Genomic DNA, 25420 nt, shown 5'->3' with positions numbered 1-25420 from the left:
GCTTTGCTGCAGCTAGCAGGACCCATCAGGATAAGCAAGTGATGACATTGTCTTGGCTCATAATATTCTGATTTTCCACACATGTATGTCATTATATCTTGTGGTAGTATCTATGGAGTGGCAAATATGTTTTATATATATATATATTTGTATATATATATATATGTCTCCCAGGAAAGATTTTGCAGACTGCCTGGAAATACTGAAAGAGAAACAACCCACCTTTCATGAAGCAGCTGAGCTGCCATTAATATTAGCAATATAAATACATACTTAGAAAATAAACTGTGAAATCTGAAAGTAAGTCTTCCAGGGGAAATGGACTGAGCTGTGCTACATGAAGGGTTGTAGAGGGTTTGGATGTTTAAAGTGTGAGTCTTAAATAAAACAGCATCTAAGTCAATCAAATAAGCTAATCAATTTCTCTTGGCATATGAACCAGGATTAAATTTTACTTTTCAGCATCTCAATGGCTTATTCTGTTCTAGTATTGAATACCTTTTTATTTTATGTTCCAGTGACTATCACTGACCATGTCTTTTAATTCAGAAAACATCCGGACTTGCTTGTTTCCATCATGAAACATGCATTTGATTAGACTAGTGACCCAGAACATCAACACAGTAATGTGATTGAAGTCCTCCAAAGACTATCATCAGTTCATCCCCAGGCCTAGCAATCTGACTAACCCCTACAGAATCAAAATAAATTACATCTTTATGATTTTCATGGAATGGAAGCATAAAGAGAAAACATCAAACTGATTTAAGACAAAGCAGCCCAGTATCCAGTCTTAAACCATGTCAAGTACTGGGTGCTTTGTGAGGACTGTAAGACATAAAAAATGGGGAGTGTACACAGCAGAGCTTACCTGGGGCTCCACCCCAACTTCCAGCTGTCAGGTGAAATTTTCCTCCTACCTGCCAAATATTGTGGTACGCTGAACAGGTCTGTAGATGTGAACTCTGAACTGTGTTCCCAGCTATTCTACTGACTCTGGGCAGCTCACTGTGTACCACAGTCCACCTGCATTTCTGATAGTAAATGATGTGTTTTTCACTGAATCCCTTTCCAGATTTCTATTTCAGATTTTGTGGTCTACCTTGACTTCAGCAAGGCTTTTGACACCGTCTCCCACAGCATTCTCCTCAAGAAACTGGCTGCTCTTGACTTGGACTGGCGCACGCTTCGTTGGGTTAGAAACTGGCTGGATAGCCAGGCCCAAAGAGTCGTGGTAAATGGAGTCAAGTCCAGTTGGAGGCCAGTCACTAGTGGCGTCCCCCAGGGCTCGGTGCTGGGGCCGGTCCTCTTTAATATCTTCATCGATGATCTGGACGAGGGCATTGAGTGCACCCTCAGTAAGTTTGCAGATGACACCAAGTTAGGTGCGTGTGTCGATCTGCTCGAGGGTAGGAAAGCTCTGCAGGAGGATCTGGATAGGCTGCACCGGTGGGCTGAGGTCAACTGCATGAAGTTCAACAAGGCCAAGTGCCGGGTCCTGCACCTGGGGCGCAATAACCCCAAGCAGAGCTACAGGCTGGGAGAGGAATGGTTGGAGAGCTGCCAGGCAGAGAAGGACCTGGGAGTGATGGTGGATAGTCGGCTGAATATGAGCCAGCAGTGTGCTCAGGTGGCCAAGAAGGCCAGCGGCATCCTGGCTTGTATCAGGAACAGTGTGACCAGCAGGGCTAGGGAGGTGATCGTCCCCCTGTACTCGGCTCTGGTGAGGCCGCACCTCGAGTACTGTGTTCAGTTTTGGGCCCCTCGCTACAAGAAAGACATCGAGGTGCTTGAGCGGGTGCAGAGAAGGGCGACAAAGCTGGTGAGGGGCCTGGAGAACAAGTCCTACGAGGAGCGGCTGAGGGAGCTGGGCTTGTTCAGCCTGGAGAAGAGGAGGCTCAGGGGCGACCTTATTGCTCTTTACAGATACCTTAAAGGAGGCTGTAGTGAGGTGGGGGTTGGTCTGTTCTCCCACGTGCCTGGTAAAAAGACGAGGGGGAATGGGCTAAAGTTGCGCCAGGGGAGTTTTAGGTTAGATGTTAGGAAGAACTTCTTTACCGAGAGGGTTGTTAGACACTGGAACAGGCTGCCCAGGGAAGTGGTGGAGTCACCATCCCTGGAAGTCTTTAAAAGACGTTTAGATGTAGAGCTTAGGGATATGGTTTAGTGGGGACTGTTAGCGTTAGGTCAGAGGTTGGACTTGATGATCTTGAGGTCTCTTCCAACCTAGAAATTCTGTGATTCTGTGAGATGAGCAATATAATTCTGAGAACAGAGAGCATGTGGATAACATTCAGGCAGTTAGATTCAATGATCTTTGTAGATCCCTTCCAACTGAACTATTCTAATGTTCATGGAACACTAAATGTGCCAGCTATGTGAGTTAATTTCAGGCAAAATATTGTATTTGTATTACAGAAAGAACTTATAACCTTTTCTTTTTTTCTTTTTTTTTTCTTTTTTTTTTTTTTTTAAGTAGTAGTAGCAAAATGAAAAAGATGTTATGCTAATACTTGTAGTGTTTACTCTTTTCCTGGCATCTAGACAGGAGAAAGTAGTGAAGTTTTTGCAACAGCAACTGTGCAGATGGGAAAATTTCCATCCTTGTTAAGCCACTACAGCTATTTTCTTTGCTACCTGATGGTTTAACTGCCTACTGTTGACTGCAGTTTCTTGAGCCATTCAGCTATTTTGGATAGCTAATGAATGATCTGCTTTCTGCAAAATGAAGAATATTACCATAATTACTTAGCATGTGTAATATTTCCAGCTACAAGTGTTTGCTGAGCTTTTGATCAGCCTTACGCAAAAGCGGTGAAGTGCAAAAGGGAAAATTGTTAGTGCCAGATCCATGCTTTAGAGCACAATGGAGATGCAGCACAGCTGCCTCAGCCAGGCTCTGAACCTTGGCTGGCTGGTGCCATACTCACTGGGTGTTCTCAGTGGAGCCCAGTGCCGCCGATGAAGCCCTTCCACTTGCTGTGAAGTCAGGGTCTCTGCATTGTGCTGTGGGTAATAAATATTTGAACAGGTAAAACATTCTGTTTGAGAAAGAAATTTCCTGGTTCTATTCCCTTTGCCTTTAAACTTGATCATCGTTCTGGTCTCAAATGCTGCAGGCTTTAACACCTGGGGCTAGTGTTAGATGCTGACTATATAGATTGTAGGCTGATGTGAGCCATATGTGAAGTGCTTGGCAATTTGTACTATGTCAGAGGTGGCAGCAAAACAGCTTTCCCAGGCTTGCTAAGCAGCTCAGAGCCGCAAGGCCACTCTTGTGGGCTCTCTCAGCATACTCTGGGCCACTCTGCCACTGCTCTGTGGCTTGCAGCTGGGCTGCAGCCATCCACTGTTGAAGTCTAGGAGACAACTCAGCTTTGGGACCTTAACTTTGTCAAGAGGCTGATCCTGGTGTACACCTAAGAAGCCTTAAGTCCATTGTGACATTCTGTTCGGCATTGACACTAGGCAGATGGATGTTGGGCAGGACTTTGAGGTTGTCCTGCATGAGGGTGTCCTGCTGGATGGCATTCATCACTGTGTTATGCAACTCATGCATGTCCTTAGTTCAGGTCATCTCACTGTTGCTCATGTTAGCCTTAGTGACTTTATGTCTTCAGGGAGCCACTTCAGTGGCAGTCAGCAGAAGACACATGCAGTGAAAGGAGGAATTATATAGAAAAGTACAAGAACACGTAGCCAACCAGAAAGAGTCCCTCAAAGTTCAAGGAGGAATCTGCAAGTACAGAAAATAAAAGTTCAGAGGACAAATTTTTAGTGTGATCACACACTGAAGATATTTTAAGTTCCTGTTCATGTAGGATTTTGTAGCAACATTAAGTCATCTGCTTAAGCTCTGAATCATCTTCATGAAGTCACTGCAGGTTTCTTATGGCAATAATCAATAAAAACTTTTTTTTAGTCTTTTATTTCAGGCATTAGTTGGAGGGAAAGCTATTCTCAGAAGTTCTGTCTCATGGGTAATCACAGGAAGTTTAAAGTATGTTGCTGACCTAGGTGCCATGACATTTCAGGATGTATTTAGAAAGAATGGATTGGATTCACAATGAATACATAGAGCAAAATAACCTTGACTGTCTAAAAACAGTAAATAGTTTGATTCATATTGTAGAGCAAGACTCAGAAGCTAACATCAACATATTCAGGAGCTGTTGGACAGCATCAAGAGATGTGAAAACCTTGAAATCTAAGATGTCATATGTCTAAGGCAGTAGGTCCTTTAAAATGGGTTGTGATCTTTGGGTATTTGTTTAATCATTTAGAAGATCCTGACAGAAAAGCTCATCAGTACTGAATATTATGAACTATGATTCTGTAACTTCATGGTTTAATACCATGGTTCCAGTTAGTTTGTGCTGGTACCTCTTGTCATATGCTGTTTATTTTAACTTCTTCAAGTCCACGGTGACTTGGAAATGACTTCTGACAGAGCAGGCATTCCTGTTTTCAGTTGAATAAAATGTCAACAGGTGTCAACCAGTATTTCTTTAGAGCAGTTAACATTTTTTTTTTCTTTTTTAGTCTTACTCTATGGCCCTTTAGTGTAGCTGGGACACTACTTCCCACTGGCCTCTTAGACAGCGTGTATTGAGAACTGTCAGTTTAATGTCTAACATTTTACTTCAATGCAAACTGCTTAATCTCCTGTCCTATTATCTGCGGGAAACCTTGTCAACCGTTACTGTGTTAGGCATGCAAATTGCAGTCTCCCATGTAGCTTCTTAGAAGACTACATCAAGCCACTCTTAGGTGCAGTTACCCTGCGCTTTTCCGTGTTTTCTGGATAGTGACAAAGAAAGACATATTTTTTTTTTTTTTTTTAATTTCTTTGTGTGTGTGTGTGATGACTATATAATCTTTTATTGAATTTGGTTTGATGTCAAGCATTTTTTCAACACAGCCATACAGTGAAAAAAGGGAATTACAATCCTTCTACAACCCTTTCCCAATAAAGCTGGGATTGTGATCAGCAAATTGCAATTAAAATTCCCTCCAAAATAATATGCTAGTACTTACTAATATATAGGGAGACAAACTGTATTATACAGGTACTCCTCATCAGTTCATGCTGCTTCTGTGGCCATACCATGACTTCAGCCAGCCCGCCTGTGTGGCTGCATTTCCTGGCTGCAGAAGTCAACACCCTGTACATCAACATCTCTACAGTTCTCTGCTCTAAAATTTCACTTCTTCCAGTCTCCACCATCGCTAGTTACAGGGATGGCAGGTCTTCTTTAAACTGGACAACCTTTTCATTCAGTGATACCTGATGCAAAGCATTTGCTCAGGAACGAACACACGGAAAAATTAAGACAAAAACTACCTTCCCCATGGGAGCACTTCCTAGGCATGTGCTGATGAAACATGTCAAGACTCTCTAAATTGACTTCTTAGGTTCACTGCACGGTTTCTCTTTCAATCACAATCTTTTGTCCTCTCTCTGCCTTAGTTGTGTATATTTTGTTACACCTTCAACAGTTGATTTATTGGTACAGAGACCAGCTGTGCCTAGTTTACATGAGATGTATTGTAGGAGGGCTGAAAAGGTCTGGCTTAATTTAAAAATATTGGATCTGTAAAAATGGTGATTGCAAGTTGATAGAGCATTGATTTACCTGTTTTCTGTTTACCTGGGTCTGCCAAACCAGTCTCTTCCAGGTGTTAACTGAATAATGTTCCAGTGTAGTAAGTGTAATGGAAAAAGCATAATTTCAGATCATATCTCATGAATTGTATTTGCCAGATTCTAAGAGACAAAAACCAGCAGTCCAAAATTATCTCTTCCAATTAATGAGTGGTGTGCCTGTTCCACAGCTATTGCCTTTCATCAAACACCACCTGCATGGCCTTGTTTGTATTTACTGAGCTTTCAGTTTTAGTTAAATGTTGCTGTACCTGCTAACAACACTGAAACAGCTGTCTTGAATTACTGTGAGCTGCCACATAGTTATGACTTAGAAACAAGAAACTGTTTCCTTCATATATACTGCTTCAGAGAAATTCCAAGACAAATTTCTCTGAGCTAATATACAGGATGGTCTACAATCCAAACAGACAGCACAGTCAGCAGAGCTACTTAAATTCTGTTACTAACTTAAAAGAGAAACTGCCAAGCTATAGATAATAGGAGACATATACATGAATGTCACTTCATCTTGTAATATGCATAAATTAAAAATAGGACAGTAACCTACTTCTGGTTATCAGCTTTAGGCATTTAAAGCTCCTCTTTACTTTCTGCCTTGGGCTCTGATTCCTAGTCTTAAGGTCATGGAAGTCAAGACACAAAGGAATACTAGAACGAACTTCTAAGGTTTTACATTATTTCAATGTATGTGCAAATGTAGGTGTAATTTTATTAAAACAGAAATATTTTCTTCCATCTGAAAACAGAAAAACTAAATACGTAAAGTGATTTGACTTGTAACTCTGGGAAAAAAAAATACTTCTTTTTAGTAATTTATATTATTTTTATAATGTGTATATTGAAGGCAGAGTCAGTAGTTTAAAGTTATCTTGTGCTGTTGTTGCTTTTTGAGAAACTGCAGTCAGATTCTCCTGCTAGTTAACAAGTAGCTGCAACGCTTGGCATCTCCTCTCCCCAAAATACAACTTCCATAGTATTTTGCCCCTATGGATTGGTCTGCCTTTTCTAAAACAAATGGTAGCAAATTCTCTTTGTGTCTAATTTGAAAAGCTAGCATGACGTGGACATTTTGAATAGGGACCTAAGGGAAGAGAGAACTGGGTTTATCTCTTGTCCTTGAAAATCATCCTGTATCTGCCTGTGTGTTAATCCTCTAACTAAAGGAACTTGCACACCCAGCACTTTCTGAAGACTTTCTACTAAAATCTCAGAATAGTCCATTTGTCCATAATGTGTTTTCCATTCTACAGAGTCTTAGGGCCATGTCAGAGGGTCGGGAACCTCTTGTCTTGGGGTGAATCTCTACTGGGCTGACCATGATGTAGCATCCATTTGTCCTTTTATTGGTCATAATCACTTTGATAACTTTCTGGTCCTATAGAAATTAAAATCACAATCAAATTCCTTAGTAAAGGGGGAGGCATTAATCATGGTTTTCTTTGTGCATGTGTAGTGTTTTGTTTGTTTGTTTTTTATTTAAGGATTAACAGGTTATACTAGTATGCTTGGCATCATGTATAATTATATATTGTATCTACCTACAGAAACTGGTCCAATAGATTTCCATTTTGCTTTGGAATTGTTGGTTTCAGTCATTTAAACTTTTGTGGTAACTTGGGCAGCACACACTGTGGCTCCATATGGTGCAATTCTTAAATACTGTTTAATAAATATTTTAGGAAATGATGTACTAGAAAAGCTTGCATTCAGGGACAATATTAAGTATTAAGCACTCAAAGTTTACCTTTCCAACCTGAGTACATCCGTTTCGTGCAGAGTATTTGACAGGCAGTCATGTATTCTTGCGTTTACGGCACTCAGGCCTTACTCAATGCACAGGAAGAATGAAGCAGAGTCCTGTATTAGTCACAGGTATGTTATTTTGAGGCTAAATCTTTGGGATGTATGCCAGAAATTTATCAGTTCCACCACTGCTTCAAACACAGATTTCTAGTTCCTGAATAAGACTTAAGAGTCATAATACTGACCAAATAAAAAATGTATGGGTAATCTCCTTTCTCACAATTTCTCACAGGCAAGCTCTTGATTTCATTTTTAATAATATGTTATTTAGATGTAGAGGCTGTGGTCATGTGTAATAGAAAAGCACATTCTGATAGATTGATATAACACAAGGGCAAACGTGCCTCTGTAAAGCATGGTGCAAGTGAAGATGTGTGACCTGACTATCTGAGTGCTTTCTTTTATGACCATGATGCCATATATTTAAAGACACACTTTAGAATAAATGCAGATCTCTTGAATTAGCTTAGAATCGTATTTCTTGGTTTCTAATGATTACAATTTTGTAACATACAGTGCTGAAAGTAAATCAGATTATGTAGATCATTTAACCCAATACAGGTTAATTTAGAGGTGAAGTCCCTTGTAAGTCCTGCATCTGATATTTTTATACTAATTCCTATAATGATGAAATATTCCATTGAATGCAATCTTCTCTTCATTAATTTCAGTGTGTTTTCATGCGTACATTTGTAACTGAATTGTGGTCATGATTTTGTCAGCTCTTCTCCAGCAGAATTTGACTTGATGATTTAGCAATCTGAAAAATATTTGGTCACTATTTCCCCTTATATATTATTGGTATAGCTCCATTCTGATCCTATGAAAATTTACACCAGCTGGGGACTTTGCCTGCTATTACCATAAAACCTTTGCCCTACAAAAAACAATACAGATGTGCGTTTTTTCTTCTTCTGGAGCTAGATCATGCATAGGGGTAGCAACATCTGAGACTTCTGATATCAGTGCTTTCTTTTGTGGAAGACAGTGACCTGAGAGTTCATGCCTGATCTGTGCACCTGGTTTGGTGGATAAATATCCTACACCACAAGAAGTTGTAGCTACTTTACCCACAAGAAAGGTTAAAAAGGTTGTAGGAGGGACCACAGCAGCTCAGTTCCTCAGCTCTGTCAGGTGGTAAATGGGACAATGCAGAGGCTTGACATGGGTGATGATGGAGTCATAGTTAAAATAAGAACATTAGCAACCTTAGTCCTGGGCTCTGCATAAAGCTCTGCTGTGGATTTTGTTTGGGCACAGTCTGTATGGGAGCCCATGCAGGATGGCGAGTCAGCAGCTGTCGTGCTTTTCGAACCACCTGGTTCGCCGCATGGTATCCCATTAGGACTGAAGACTGCTGACTCTGGCAGAACCCCATCTGTGACTTCAGGTGTCACTGCCAATGGCACTGCGGCATGTAACAAACCTACAGAGCTGCAGAACCCAATGGAAGAGCAGTGTGGCTGCAAAGTCTCTTCTAGCTCCCACATACAGAGATGTCTGTGTTAGAAGACTGGGGCCTCTTCCCAGTATCCATGTGGCAAAGGTAAAGCTGAAAAGATTTCAGGGCTTTGTTGTTCAACATAGAGCAATTCAGGTTTTATACTGCTCGAGGAAGATATCATTTTGTCAGTCTAATTTAATTACATTTCGTATTGAACTTCAAGCATGTGTATATTTTTAAGAGGTTTCTCTACATTATTGGTTATTTTAAAAATTGTCCTATCTGATATAATAATATATTTGCTTTTCAGGTTTGAAACCTTTACGGTAGTCAGAGGTCATCTTTTCAAGTTCACTGTAGCAAAGTATACTATTTAAGGCAGAATGAAAACAGAAGCTGAGATTAACAAATATTTGTTGGGCACTTAGGAAATATCACTGCTTTATTTGGCTATTATTATTATTATTTTTGCTACAGTCGGTAATGCAGTATTTTGTAGGGTCATATACATGCTTCTGGTAGAGTTGTAAAATGCAGTATTTAGGTCTATGTTGAATAGACTGATGCTCTAACACATTCACTCTTCCAGGTCACTATATGGGTACATTAGTTAGGCAGAGATAAGAAACTTGCTTTGGCCATTGTCTGGGCTCTGTTTTTTTATGAGTAAGTAGGGAATTGTGGTTTCACATCTCTCAGGTGTGCTACTATATTTAACACCAAAAGCTAAGAAATAAGAATGAAAAATAACTGTTTTATCATTATGATCATAATAGTATATTATCTACTGCAAACCAATATGGAGAAGAGTTAACAAAGGACATTTTATATTTTGTTAGCTGTTTTTAATTTATCAGCTGCCAGTTTCAATATATTTCTCTTACTAGTTGTACTGCAACTTCTGGAAAAACATCTACCCCCTACCATTCAAATTCTGATGGGGAGTGTGTGAATGTTCTTGTGCGTGTTCATAATGTTTCCAGGCAGATTCAAAATGTTTGTTTAAAAGCTAGAAAAATCCGGTCTTGAAAGTTCATAAGAACTCCACTGCTCATACTGATGTGTAGAGATTTATCATACTGATGCCTGTTAATACCTCAGGGAAATTTATGCCTCTTGAGTAATGGAATAAATGTTGAGCCTCAATGCCAAGGTGCTTATGGGTTACAACTGTTGGGAGTATGTTATAGTGTGGTTCCAAGCAAAAAAAGGCTGTGTGTGCAAATGAGATAATCACGAGTCATCAGCCCTGTTGCTCTCTCTGATACTAGCTGGGGGATATTCCTGTGGCAGTGGATTGGCAGCTGCGGCACAGCTCTGCTGGATGCCCTGCAACGTGCACATCATCAGCCTTGCGGTGTGGCAGGCTGTCTTGCATGGGGCGGTGTGCATCGTCACTGTGAGAGGTTTCCATCCAGTTTTGTCATGCTTCTGTAATCCCACAGGTCCACAGTTGCATAGAAAATTCAGATTGGGATTAAACTCTGAGTTTTGAAACTTGTGCAGAAAGCACAGTAGTTAAGCATCAGTGTGCATCACGGGGAACACATGTACATATGCCTCTTAGTTGATACAGTAAGTAGTATTCATGGTGCTCCCAGGACTGATTTTAAAGCAAGGATATTAAAACTGAAGTGTAATTCTCTGTTTTGAGGGCTAAAGTAACCAGACAAATGCAAAACAGCAGGAGCTTCTTCATAGAAAAGAAATGTGAAAACACACATTGCTCCCAAGTATTCAAAGAACTTGTTTCACCTTTGTGTGGAAAAGTTTGAGCATTCACATGCACTTGCAGCAGTACAGTCAAGTGGGTGAAAGTTTCAGATAAATCAAAGATGCAAGAACTATTTTATTACTGAGTCAAGCAGGTGAAAGTTTCAGGTAAATCAATGATATGAGAATTATGTTATTACTGACTTCTGAAGGCATCAGACTAGTTTTCTTTTGCCCAAGAAAACAGATGACAGTAACCTATTATTTCACAATGGTTTTGATACTTAAGCTTATGCTTTTAGTGAAACAATCTGATGGCCAGAAATCAGACATTGTTGCAAATGAATGTTTTTTTCAAATGCTCTATATTATATAGGCAGTGATGTGAAGTACTTTTTTGTTGGAGGAACTTAAGATGTTACTCTAAGGACTAGCAGTGGGGTCTGATGAAAGCAGTTCCAGTGGCAGCCAGCTCACAAGAGGGACAGCTTTGTCAGGTCTCTAAAATATTTTGATCCTTCCTAGCGTAGCCAAGGCTTATGATGTGCTGTTCTGATTTCCCTCACACAACATCTCTGCTTCTGCCAGTTCCTTGTCAGTGTTGCCACAAGAACCTTCTTTTGCCATGAAATTGATGTGTTGGATTATGTGGAGCTCTTAAACTTCTTGTGACCAGGACGGTTGGTGGCGTTATTTCTTTCTGCACAAAAAAAAGGATTTATTTCCTCCTAAAGGCAAAAAATTATCTTCTTGGTCACCTTCTCCAGGTGCTGTGATGGAGACATCCCTCAGCATGGGTTTGCTGCTTTCTTGTGGTAATGAAGCTTTCTGAACATTTAATAGCACTTCTGGGTGAGCACTCCAGGAGAACGCATGGCTCTTAGAAGTAGGTGGTATGGATTGCTGGGCAGTTTAAAAGTTAGCTGTATGTAGTAGGGAGGGAAAAAAGGACCAGACAGAATGATAAGAAATTGAAGCCCATGGACTGTGGAGGAACATGTAATTAAGTATGAATTAAGTATGTTATGCAGCATGCAGATAAATCCCTTGTGATTGTCAGGATGAAAATTTGATCTGTCCTTTTACCATTAGATCTACCTCAGGATCTGTTTTGTGCCATCCTCGTTATAATGTGCCAATTTGATCACAAAGTAGAGTTAAATGATAATAAGGATTAAAAAAACATAAACAACAAAAACACATTTTAAAATAATATTTTCCTAGTGGCCAACAACAGTAGTTGAGACTCTGTAACAACTGCCCTTAAGTGTGGAGAAAAAATGCTTAAATCCTGAGATGATCAAAAGTCAGATGTTGATCACAGTGTTCTAGGAGGAGTTTCTTCTATGAAAATGTTTCAGTGTTCATTTGTGACTGTTTGGAAAGCGTGACAAGGTGGAACTGTCCTAAGGTGTCCTGTCTTGACACTAACTGAGCATGACCTAGGGCTTCTGATGAAACCATGAAACAGTTATCAATTAGCATCAGTTTCAGGAAGCATTATCATATCAAGACATCTCAGGGTGCCTTTATAGAAGAAAAAACTACAATAATTTAATAGCTCAGTCTGCTGTGCCAAACAAATGACTCAAAGCAAAGCAGAAATAAATGACTGTGAGCTATGGTCTCGCAATTGCACCAGCCTGCAGGAAAGTGTCAATTTATTTCCAAAGTATTTTTGCTAGGAGTGATGGGAGGTGTCATTATAGAGCTTGAGCTTGTCTGGAGAGTTAAGGACACCTAGCTTTTTATTCTCCATTTAGTAGTGCTGATTTTGATTTTAGTTTTCAAAAGGCCTTCAGGCAACAAAATCAGGTGAATGACACAAATGTGCATTTTATGCATATCTGAGCAGAATCTCACTGCTGAAAAGAGGGTGTTGGCATAGGCTCGTGTTCCTCTAGTAAACTCAAGGACAGATGCTTCAGTCTGTATTGGGCCTCCTCATTGCTGTGGAAACAGGGCTGGCCAGGAAATTTTGTTTTTTGTTTGTTTGTTTGTTTTCCACTGAAGTTTGAATTTTGGGGGGAAATTCTATTTTGGTAGACTTTTGCAGAGATCCCCAAGATGTTGCCATTAAGTTAGTTTTGCCTTTTTATGTCTTACCATATTTTGTGTGGTAGGCTGTATTTTTGGGTCAAACTGCATGTCCTCAGTACACCCTCTTTTCCTTAGTGAAGGCTTGCCAGGGTGCTGGAGGACACGAAGGAGAACAGCTCCATCAAGGACATTGACTGCATTACCGTTAAAGTGATGGTCATGCCAGCTGGAATAATGAAGGCACTAATGTTTAGTCCCTTTCTCATCCAGATAGGCAACCTTATCCCATGTGTGCTGTATGTAAGCTATGATACTCTAAAAAGGTATAAATCTGCTTAACTTAAAAGCCTGGAAATCAAATGAAAAAATTACTGTGGTGACCTTACTTCTGCTCCTTGTATGACGAACATGATGGCATCCTAAACCAGTCTTAATGCGCTGGAGCAGAGCCTGAAGTTGGCAGAAGAGTACAGCTTTGGCTTCAGTTGCTGAGATGCCAGAAGAGATTGGAAGTCCTTGAAATTCTTCCAAGAAGTCACTTTGTCCTGGATGGAAACTGGCATTTATCAGTGCAGATGATAGTGGTGTATTTTAGATGGCATCAATATTGATTTGTATACAGTGTGAGCTTTTAAATATGATTTAAGATAAAGCTCAACTAAACGTAAGACGTTTCTCCTCAAAGCATTGATTTAATGTTAATGTTTTATATGTTGCTTTCTTTACTATAGCCTTTCCCGTGGCTTACGGAGACATCCCAAAAATGGCTCTCAGGTCCCCCTGTCAGCATCTGTGCAAGCACCACAAACACTTGTGCCGCGGGAGTAAGTAACCAGAAGTTTAATTTGTGCTATCCATCAGGCAGCTTCAAATGCAATTAATTTATGGTGGTCACTAGTATTCATCTCAACTTCATTCTTTCCCATTTGGTGTGCTTGCACTTGGGTTATTGTTTTCCCAAAGGTGATGAGGAGCATGGAAATGCTGGATGGAGGTACAGAAAAGTTAAATCAGGTTTCTTTCTTTTTCTAGTTCTATGGAGTAATTACTTATGTTTTACCCGTTAGTGTTGGGTATTTTAAGTGAAGTCCCTGCCAGGCTAAGAGGGAGAAATTGGTATGATTTGTATCTGAAGTAATCGATGGCGGGCTCTGCTAGGTGAAATTACTGAGGCTGAGCATCTCTCACCGTGCGCGCCTCCTTGCTCTCGCTTGGGCGTTTCGAAGTGCGAAGGCAGGGAGCGGTCGGAGCGGCAGCCGCTGCTGAGCGTCCGAGCGCTGCCGTCCGGACGGACGGACGGACAGACAGACAGACGGACAGGCAGACCTCTAGCGCAGCGCTGCCGTGGCGAGGCGACGGCAGCGCGGGGAGCGGGGGAACCAAATCCCGGCAGGTCGGAGAGGCGGCGAGGGGGGGTCGGGTCTTCCTCGCAGGTCCGGGCGCCCCCTTTGGCGCTGCTCCCGGCGGGTCCCTGCTGCAGGGCCTGCCCGGGGGAGGCTGGGTGGGGGAGCGCCGGGGGCCGGGGTCGCAGCCGGGAGGGACCCGGCGCTGTTTTGCCGGCCGGGGGCCGGTCCCGCAGCGTTGCGCCCGATGCTCAGGTCGGGGGCTGTTAGCGGCGGCTTTTTGGGGCTACTCTTCTCAGCAGACCTGTCGCTGAGTTGTTGAAGGGTGTTTTTGCATTGGCTCGATTTTTTTTTTTTTTTTTTTTTTTTCCCGCTTGCGGTTTAAAAGTGGCGTTTCGCCGCTCAGCGGGATGCTCGCATTCCGGCTTACTTTGGTCGCCTGCCAGGTGGAGCTCATCTCTTTTCAGCATCCTCCTACCATCAAGCAAAAATCGTCTCCTCTCCCCAGGATTAATTATTCAACACGTTTAATGTGTTCGGCTGGGGGGTGGGGGGGGGGGGGAGAGAGGCGGCCGCTCGGATGCGTGCTGGTGCCGCAGCGCCCGTCCCTGCTTTGTCTCGCACCTGGTGCGTTCACGCCGCTCCCCCGGGGGCCGGGGGCTGGCTCGGAGACCCCCGGTGCAGGTGTCGGTGGCGGTGTCGGTGCCGGTCCCGCAGCCCCCGGGGATGCTCGGGGCGGGGCGCGGGGCGGCCCCGGGGGGGTCCCGGGTGGGCCGGGCAGCGCGGAGGGGAGCGGAGCGGAGCGGCCTCGCCCCGGCGCGGAGGAGGGGCCGGGGGCTGGCCCCAGCCGGGCGGTGCCGGCGGCCGGGCAGCGCTGGGGGCCGCGGGGCTGAGACCAGCCACTGACTCGGGCTTCTCCCCGCAGAGCCCCGGCGGCGCCGGCAGCGCGGAGGGCACGGGCAGCTCGCTCCCGGCCGCCGGGCGGCTGCAGGAGGAGTGGCGGAGGGGGGCAGCCCGGCGCCGTCCGTCCCGAAGCAGCGTCGTGCCCGGCCGGGCCATGGGCAGCCCCGACTGAGAGCCCGCAGCGGGGAAGATGCCCTCCGCCGGGCGGGCGGCGGGCTTCCTCCTGCTCTGCGGAGGTAAGTGCCCGAGAGCCGGTCCCCCGGCGAGTTTGCGGGGCTGCGGGGCCGCCGGTCCGGCTCCGCCAACCTTTGCCAAAAAGCGGACGAGGTACGAAAAACCCTAATGCTTTTTCTTTGCTTTTTAAGCTCTAAAGCTAAGTTAGAACAGATGTGTTTCCTTCTTCTTTAAATTTATGATGTGAAAGGGAAGAATATTCAAGCGCGTTCCTTTTTTAAGTTTCGAAAGATTGCTCCTTGTCTGTTGTCCCCTTCCCAGGGCTTTATGCGTCGTCAAATTAAATTGGGATTGGATTGATAAGTGAAAATGACCAAAAGATGAAAAGTTATTGAATAGTAACTTAGATGATGCTATCCACAGATGTCAACTTTCTAAAGTAAACAGAAACCCCATTATATCTCTGTTTCTTCCATATGGCAATGTTTGCCAATGCATTTCTGGTGTTTACATGAGTAAATCAAAGTTGTTGTTTGCTCGAGAACGCAGCACAACCCTGCAGACCAGAAATGCAGTTCTGAAAAAAAGGCAAAGCCCAAACCAGCCCAGTAGTCCACCAGCTGGAACAACGGAGCACTGTGCAATATTAATTCTATACTTGTGATTCTCTGTGAAAAGTGCAACAGCTTGCTGCTTCTCATTATTGTTTCAAATTAATTATAGTAGTTCACCCCATCTTAAACTACTCTGTAAGTCAAAGAAGTTGCAAACCCTCCATTTTATTTTTTTAAATTTTCTATGCTAAAATATTTCAGTTGTACCTACTCTTTCTCATGTTGGTATGTTATTTTTATCATCCTCTGATCTTTACAAAAACTCTCCGTTGCTCAGACCTAGGATGTCTGCGACTAAAATAGGTAGAATATGCAAAGTCTAAGTACTTATTAAAAATGAATAAATAAATAGAATGTGTTGTATCCCAAGTCATTTCACTGTCAGGAAGAATTAGCCATACTTGTATTGCTAATGGATGATCTATCATGCTGCTGTACTTTTATCTTTGTATTTATGGCAAATCCATTTTCTTTCATGTTTATGGCAGAACTAAGATAAATGTAATCTACCTAGGATCTTCAGTTTGAGGGGTATGGTTTATTTAGTCTGAATAGCACACGTTCATTTGCTTGAAAGTAATTTTCACTGGTTTCAGTTTAAGCTGAACAGATGAACTTGCTCCTATCCATGCTGTGATCCCCCCAGAATATTATGTGTACTAAACATAATGGGTGCTTAGACCACCCTCCTAATCTGCTTTATTCCTATGACTTTTTTTTTTTTTTTTCCTCCTCCAATGTATCCCTTTCAGTTGGACTGTCTGTGATTTTACTTTTCTAACTGGGTGGGGAAGGGAGTTGTCTCTGTGTCTTCTCCCTACTCCAGATAGATATCTAAACCTTTCTTTAAGTATTGGACCTAAGCAGATGGATATCAGTTCAGTGAGAGACTTGTTATTAACATGACCATAAAGTGTTAACTCTTGGATTCCTCCATAGCTTGGAGGAATATTACAAAAGTTAATTTGAGTTGGACAGACTGCCAAGTAGATTTCTGTTTTAATACCATTTGCTTATACTTACCGTAAATATTATTTTTGTTTACTCTCTCAGCTCTGGCTGGTGAGGCTTCATGCTCAATTCCCCTTAATTTTTACTAAAACCATGGGGAAGAAAAGTTGTATACATTTAGATCGCACTTCAGAGTAATTGTATTCATAGTCATTGCAAGAAGTCTAGCATATTAGCAATGTCGTATGGGTGGCTGCTGCTAGAGAAGCACTGTTTCACATTGTTTAGATGTGTGACTCTAATTCCTATTTATGTAATAAAAGCTGAGTTGACAAGAGGACTGAGATAAGTCATTATGTCTTGGGGGTATTAGCAAAATCCCAAGGTGCAAAGAGTGCCAGATGAGAAAGAGAGCTTGTGTGTGATGCAATGGTGCCCTGGCAGAGGAAGGAATGCAGTCAAACTTTGTTGAGCTTCATCCTAGGGGAAATATGGAGTTTCTTCAATGCTGAGTATGCCATGGCCTTACTGGACATAATGAAGAAATCTCTCTCACCTGTGTTAGACCTGGCCACAGAGGATTGTCACCCAAGGTTAATATACAGTGATACCCTTGCACCCAGCTCCTGTTGGTGCATCTTTGGTTTATCTCACCTGTGGCGTTTTGGACAGGTTTGAACAGTGGTAGTTCTTAAGAACTCGCAGGTAACCCAGAGATTTCTTAAACTTGGATAATGTTGCCTTTTACCAAGTGAGCTGGATTAATCAATCTGGTGAGCATGCTGTTGGTTGCAAGGATTGGATCTGGTTCTTTTCTGTTGGCAGGCTTTGGGAAGTGCACTGGACCACATGTTCTGAATCAGAAAGGCTGCAGCCTTGCTGCTTCTGCACCATGAGCGATGTGGGAATCTCTTGCAGGCACTGATATTGACATGAGGCAGCCTAGAAATGCAAAAAAATAAAAGTACTAACTCTTGTCAGGTTAAGCCTACTGTTGTTTCATCAATATCAATTAAAAGAAATGCAGATTTTTGTTATAGAATGAATATGAATATTTTTTCAGAAATGGGATGTGGGATACGCTTAGTACCATTGTCTAATCTGGAAATTAATTTTTGTTATCAAAGGAAGTACTTTCTAAAGGATCTATTTTCAGTAAAATCAAGTTTGTAAGCATTGCATTATGCATGTTTGGTAAGATTGAAAGGGAAACATGCTTCTACGTGTAATTAATGCAACTTGAACACAACTGGTCTTGAATACAAGCTATTTAAAACTTTTATTTTACTTTTATTAACTGTGATCTGAAACTACTGATGAATGTATTAATTCTGGTATTCATTTAAGCACTATTTGCGACCGATTCTTACTGTGCACTTTCATACTGCTAGGGTTACTGTTAATGTTTTATTTTGACTGGTTCTAATTTACAACAAGTTCTGGCTAAACTCATGCATTCAGATGAAGGACAGACTTTAGAAACCAACTGTGCAAATATTGACATTCTTCTCCCCTAACTCTAGATATTTAATGTAATATTTGTATTTCTTGATAGAAAAAGGATGTTTTCCTTTGAAAAAAAACAAACACCTATGCGATTCTTCCAAAAAAAGATGACCTCTGCACTAAAGTTTTTAGACCAAAACAATGCTAATCAGATCAAATGGTGGAGCACAGGCCACTGAGTTGAGTCTAGGACCAGGCTTTGGATAGACATAAATTTGTTTGTGTGCCTGCCATTTTGGCAGTGATCTAGTCAGGCAGTATGTGATTCTCATTTTATTTCCTTTAGATTATATTCCTGACTGTAGGGCAAGGGAAAATGGAATCTGTGGAGAAAAGTGAGAGGAACTTTGTTAGATCTTACATGTCACGTTTGGAGAGGACATAGGAGTTGTGAAGAAATGTCAACCTCTGCTTCTCTTTTTAGGAGGAAAAGAAATATCAAAGAGACTTTGGTTCTTTCCTATGTTGTTATTTTTCTCTGTCCCTAGGTATAGTATCTTAAGCACCATCTCTTTTCCAGGCACCTAGCTGCCCACTGGTGGTGCCAGTGCTTCCCCTCGCTCAGGTCCCCAGCTGCCGCCTGTGTGGCCATGAAGCTGCTGCTTCACTCGCAGAGTGGCAGGGCTAACCCCAGCACTCTTCCTGACTTCTGGGGAACGTGCCCGCGCCATCTGCATCTCTCCTCACTTGATTCCCATCGCTAGGTTCTTCACCTTCCACAAGAAAAACTTTTGCATTTAAGTTCATAACCTGCAGCCTTTTCAATTTCACAAACAGTCATCTACTGCTCTTTTTTTTTCTTTGGGGGGGAGAGGTGTTAAAACCATGATAATAGGACCCATCTTTGTGCTATATGTAATTCCCTTCCTTTCCATTGTTGTTTCTGCTGTACCTTCTGTACCTCAGATGCCTGTATTTGCCTTGTCTTCTCACTGTGTGTTGTAGGGCAATATTCAGCATTGGCTTGATTAGTTCTGCCAGTCATTCTGTTGGGCTGCTGGTCTTTGGCTTCATTCATGGGTTTTGTTATTAACATAAAGACAGTGTAAAGGAAATTAATACAAAGATTATGAAAGGACAGCATTTTAATGCTAAAACTCACATTCATTAAGCTTTGATTAACAGAGAAGATTTCTTGTAGTATTAACATAAGCAGTCAGCTCATATGCCAGTGCTGCTTCAGCACCTGAATACTAGATACACATTGAGTAGTATGCCAGCATTCTGTTTTCCATCTGTGTGTTACATTACAGTCTGCTATTTTTCTTCTTCTTTTTACTGAAACAACAGACAGGACTGATGAGAAAACATGTATTTTTTTTCACTCCCTCTTTCCCATCTTCCTCCCTGCTTTGGGCCTTGGCAGGAAGGAAAGGATTTGTTCGTTTGTTGATGTACTTGATTTCCTGGCACCACTGCTCAGGCTGGTAACAAGGCAAGTACAAATTCTGGTCTGTGTAGGATTGGAATGAGGTAACTTGTTTGGGGGAAAACAGTCAGTAGATCTCTATATCTCATCTGGCAACTTTATGGTTTGATGCACTCAGCGTATTGAAAAGGAGATAAATCAAGAGGTGAAAGAAGTCAGTAAGCAAGAATCCATAGCTCCCACTCCTTCGGGGGTGCTGTCTCCCCGATAGCATGAGGTAGCAAACACCAAAGTGCCATGGGTTGGGAAAAATACTAGGGGAGCTCAGTGTTTTCTGCTGAGCCCCTTTGTGTAAAAATTGGTTAGAGTCCATCTGCAATGAAGAGCAGGTTTGCTCCATTTGTACGTTGGCATCCTTAAGTTTTCCAGCAGAAGCAAGAGTGTTGTTACCAGCTGGTGATCAACTGGAATTGTCTCTTGTTCATTGAATGTAACAAACTGCCCAGCACTGCTGATTGAGTTCATCTATTTGTAATGTTGCAAAACTGATTTTAACTTGGACAGTAATTTGCTGAAGTGAACAGGGTGTTATATTCATATCATGCTGCTTCAGCATTGACATGTTTGTGGTGCAGGGTCAGGAACTGCTCTTAGTTCCTACTTTTTACTTACCCTTGGTTTGGCAGAAGCAGAACATTAAAATACACTACGTTATTCAAAATAAACTTTGAAATTGTTTATTCTCCAGATGAACTTTTTTTTAAATTTAAAACTCTCTGTTACATTTTGGAAAGCAAACAACTGGAGCATTGCAAGGATAAATAAAGCAATTACCATAGGAGAAGGATAGATTTGAGGTTTGCGTATTAGTTTGGTTAGATCAGGACTCAAGTTCATTTAACAGCTGTGCTACAGATTTGCTCCGTGTCTCGCTCTGTCTCTAGTTTTCTCTTTAGTAGAATGCTGCCATCAATAAAACCCTTCTCTGCACATCATATATACTGTTGATTGTATATAACATAAACCCAAGGTATATGGGGCTGGCACAAAGTGAAGAAAATGTGCTGAAAAACTTTACAGAATTTCTACAGCGATGGCACATGAATTAGGCAAAAACAGAGCATCAGAGAAGCTGGAGGAAGCTGTAGAGTAATATCTGTTCAGAGGCTTCATTTTTACAACCAGATTTTGTCCTTCGTCAGTGAGATCTGTTGGCTACTTCCACAATGTTTTGGCAAACTCACTACAGCATGAACCTTTTGACAAGTTTTAGTGTTTATTAGGTTGCTAGTTAATAAGGTTATTAAGAAATTTTTGTTAATAAACAGTAAAATAGTATATCAGCTGAGGAATGAATAGCCAGAGGGGTTTTAAAAGTACATTTAAAGGTATCTACAGCTATCCTATTCTTCAGATACGTTGTCTTCTTCCCCCCCATGTACACAGAACACAAAACTGTTTTTTTTTTTTTTTTTTTTTTTTTTTTTTTTAATAAAGATCACTTTAAAACACAAACAAACAAAAACCACAAATAGTGTCAGATTTCCTAACCGTAACTGTACTGGACGCTCTTTTTTCTTGTTTTCCTTTTAACCTAAAAGAGATGCTAGGTAAATCTGCTAAACTAAAAATGATCATCAGTGCTTTAAAGCTTAAGGGAAAATTGTAGTGATCACAATCAAAAAAGGGAATTATAAGCTTTACTGGGATAATATTGCCAAAAATGTTGTTTGACTGAATTACTTTAGAAATTTGGCTAACTAAATCAGGTGATTGTAAAAAGAAAATGGATATATTACTTCTAATGGTTGTCTAATGGCTTTTCAGTGTATGCATTTAGAAAACTAATTAAACATTATATTTAACTGATATAACAAAGTTGCTTGTGTTGCTGTAATGGGTGTTTTTTTTAGTGTCCATTATGGCTTTCTTCTAAGTGAGACAAATTTTACTCTCAGATAATAGGATTAAACATTGTTTTTTTCCTAATTCAGAGACACCAAATTTTCTTATATGGACAATTAGATTATCTGTTCTCTTTGTGTGAAATGGCAAAAGTCATGCTGACATCAGTAGACCAGAATTTCACGTAGCTCAGAAACCCCTTACAGACACATTTCGCCACTGAGTTAGAGCAAGCAGCCATTACTCCTGTCCGCACCATTCCAAAGCTGTCTTTGAGATGAGACTTAAATCACAGTGTCTTAAAGGCATTAAGAAGTTTCTCTCTTTTTCTGTAGAGTAGATACATAATTTCAGGTGCCATTCCTTTATCAAGAGCTGAGACTTTGAGAATGGTGCCTAACAAGATTGTTGTAGAGCAGTTCATGTAGACTCAGTTAAGAGTATACCTCCATACTGATTGGCTTCAGGATTCTTTTGCTTTTACTGGTAAGGTGGCCTTCGATATCCCATTATCTACAAGTGGACACTGAAAAGTATTTATGCAAAGAGAAGTGAGGATGTAAGACATATGAGTAGCTTACAAAATGTTGGTGAGAATGGATTTGATTCTGAAGGTTATCATCCCCATCCTTACACACTGTTCCTCAAAAATTACTTTACAGGTTGAAAAATAACTTTTTGTATCGCTGCTATGTGTTTGGGAGACAGATACTGGCCACCATTGTTCCTGTGGATTGGCACAGAAGGGAGGGGGGACAAAAGAATTCTGATTAATACAAATAAAACAGAACACAAAGTCAAAGAAGAGCTAGACTTAAATAAACTTAGCCCATAGTGTTCATGTATGGCTTTAAATAGCTGAATTTGTTTGAAATGAATTGTGCATGTTTGTTTGGGAATACCCAGTGTAGAATGATTAATACGTAATGACAGTCATCTCAAAGCAGGAGAGGATTTGAAATGTGTATGTACTCTAGGGCTGTAATCAAGCTTTCTTTTATAAAGAATAAAAACAGACACTGGCAAATTATATGAAAATATTTCTAAATTACATTGCCATTGCTTTGTGGTCTGCAAGACTGTAAGATGGAAGGGTGCTGGTCATGAAATATAAATAACAGGGAGTGGAAAGAAGAGGATAAAAAACTTTAATCAGGAGAGGACCTAAAATTTTGGTGGATTTTACTAGGAAAATGATTTTTTTTCTGAAAAAAAAAAAATGACAGGGAAATATGAGTGGATTTGGGTAAAGGGCATTGTCTGTTTTGGTTCTGTCATGTGAGATTGTACTATGATAACTACAAGGATCTGATAGAACTTCTGGAGCAAATGTTCAATGCTTATTATTAGTGACACCAACAAAATATTTTTTTGGCACTTCTCGTATTCAGAATGTTGTTTTGGAAAGCCCTTTAACCAAGCATTCTCACCTCTCTGAGGTATGAGGACCAGTTTTAGCAAGGAATATAGGCACGTGCTTAGGATTAACCTGTCCCAGCAAAGCATTTTAAAATAGGCTTGTGTGCTCTGAACTGAGTTGCACAGACACTCCCAAAGTTAAAACTGTAGCTGCACATTTAGGTGACAGATTTCTTTTTTTAACCCTCTTCTGGTGTGTACGTAGATGAACAACTGTCATGGCTCCAAAAAGCAGGTTTTTCTGGTACATTAGTAATGCACTACAATTAAATGTAATATCTCAGACTTCCTATGTCACCCTGGATACAAAGGATCCATCTAGTTTGGAAGCACTATCTTTGGAAAGAAATACAGAAACAAATACAAAGAAATTATAATTGCCTGTTACTGCTTTTGAGTAATTCAGGGTAAAGGCTTCTTTAGTTGAGGCTGTGGATATTGCTGAGACATAAAGGACCAAGGGAGATGATTTCTGTACAATGACTCATCCCAATTAAGGAAAAAAAGCAATTTGTTTAAATTTTGCTTTTGAACACATAGGTTTTGAAGTGATGAGGGGCAAACAATATAGCTCCAATATAAATTTTATTGCGCATTTCAATTCAGCATTGCTGACACGCTCTGAATGAGAAAGCATTCTAAACAGTTTTATTGCTTTGCTCAATTTTTGCCTTGGAGAAGAGCACAGAGTTGTCCTAAATTGCTTTGCTAGGGACTTTTTTGGGCAGTGAGAGAGTTTATACCATACATTTTTCCGGATTCTATTGTATTTGATAATATTTATATATGCTTAAAACATCATTTAAAACAGTTGCTGCTAATTCAGCAAGGAGGATGTCTTTAAGGGGCTGCGTAAATTACCCATAAAACCTCTGTTTAAAAAAAAAAAAAGAAAAAAACATGTTTTTTCCTTATAGTATTGATCCAGCCTGTTATTGTTGTGGTAGAGGTCCTTATTTAACTACTTCTCTTCTTACATTTTAGTCTATTAAAATTTGAAATGACAACTGGACCAGAAATTTCAGGGCAGCAAATGTCTAAAGAAAGTAAGACTAGAAGGCCTCAGATTTTTACTTGTTCCTTTATCTTCCTTCTTTCTCCTCCTCCTCCCCCTCCCCCTTTCCGTCTGCCGCAGGCTCCATTTTGGTTTGTATGTTGACAATATTTTTCCAAAAATTTGTTGAAGCCTTGCCTTCTAACATCATGCAGCTAGGTGGGAGTTCTGTTTCACTGCACCAAAAAAATCTACCCTTTGTCTTTGCACAGGAGATCTTGGCATCATGACATAGATATTCTAACTACCCAACAATTTGAAAGCAGATTGTAAGCTACATGATTCTGTACTTCTAGACTTTCAGGGTTTATTTGTCCATGACATGACTTCTAGGAGACAATAAAGGTAGCACTTAAACTGAGTTTGGGCTTACTGGCCTAAGTAGTTACCATCAGAATAACGAAGAGATTGGTAATAAGGATTTTTTCTTACTTTGTGAAGTGCTCTATCACTAAGAATCCTAATGAGATGGGATTTTTTCTTCTTTCCATGTTGATCCTTGGTGGTGGTGCTGATGCAAGAATTACCATGTGGAGTTACGCTAAAACTCCATCTAGCACAGTGACATTCATCTTCTGATGAATACTGCCAGTATCCAGTTTTGAATAGTACATTTTGGCTTTCATACCTCTTGGAAGGCAAAAGATAGTAACAAGAAATTCAAGAAATACTGATTTTGAGGGAAGGTAGAAATGACTGGCAATATTTATTCACAAAGGCTGCAGTCACTGTGGGGTTTCTGTCACTGGGAGTATTTTAAGAACAGGTAGGACAGGAATGCATTGAGTTCAGTTATGCATAGTCAGTCCTGCTTTGGGTGAGTTAGATGACCTCTGAAGGAAACTTCTGACTTACGAGTTTGTGCTTAGGGTGTAAGAAATAGGATGAATACCATCTTTGTATATCTGAAGTTAATGCCTGGTGTTTGATCAATCAGTGCTCTTTAAGAGAGCTGATACCTTGAGTCTGTGTTCGATGCAATTTGAGAGTCAGTATCAAAATACGTATGTTGTTAATCACCAGCAGCTGAATAGACAGGAGCTGGATGCCTTTGATGTCAAGGCGAGCTTCTGGAGTTTCTGGTTTCCAGGGTCTTCAAGAATTTCCCTGGGGATATAATTGATATGTGGTAGTCTTTGTCTTTTTAAAAATCAAGTTCTAATACCATGCTCAGAGTTCGCAAATCTCAGGCAATGAGTTGGGGACCGCACACTGGTACTGAGCATTTCCAATTAGGGCCTTGAAAAAATTATATGTGCCTATGGCCTAAATTTGTCACCCAGATGAATAGAGGCAGAGCTCTTTTCTTCAGTGAGGGAAATGCATTGGAGTGATAAAACTTACTGAATCAGACATAGGATTTGAGGATATATTTTCTTAAGAGTTAAATTGGGTTTATGGCTTGGGTAAGGAGCTCTTAGGACTAAATGAGAATGTAATGATAGCACAAGGACTGTGCAAAATCAGTGCCAGGACTGTAACTCTACCATCAGTGTTTTACACCCTGAATCCTA

At 40.9% G+C, this 25420-nt stretch overlaps 1 protein-coding gene across 6 annotated transcripts in view; it reads left to right on the top strand.

The window, feature by feature from the left end:
• The window catches only part of RET (ret proto-oncogene), a 272365-nt gene that overhangs the window by 173841 nt on the left and 73104 nt on the right, over positions 1–25420 (top strand). The window contains exon 1 of one of the 6 annotated variants that reach the window (XM_084525431.1): positions 8914–9017. The exons of 4 other annotated variants lie outside the window; for them this stretch is intronic. Coding sequence is in view for 1 of the 2 variants with exons in the window: in XM_084525429.1 (XP_084381555.1) it covers positions 15105–15150 (46 nt within the window). In the remaining variant the exon portion in view is untranslated. Of the gene's footprint in view, positions 1–8913; positions 9018–14969; positions 15151–25420 lie in introns of those variants that run through there. One more of the 6 variants, XM_084525429.1, reaches the window with a different exon arrangement.

This window comes from Aythya ferina (genome assembly GCF_964211825.1).
Source record: "Aythya ferina genome assembly, chromosome: 7".
In the NCBI taxonomy this organism is placed as follows: Eukaryota; Metazoa; Chordata; class Aves; order Anseriformes; family Anatidae; genus Aythya; species Aythya ferina.
The sequence above is the reverse complement of the archived record's forward strand: the minus strand, read 5'-3'. Positions and strand labels throughout refer to the sequence as shown.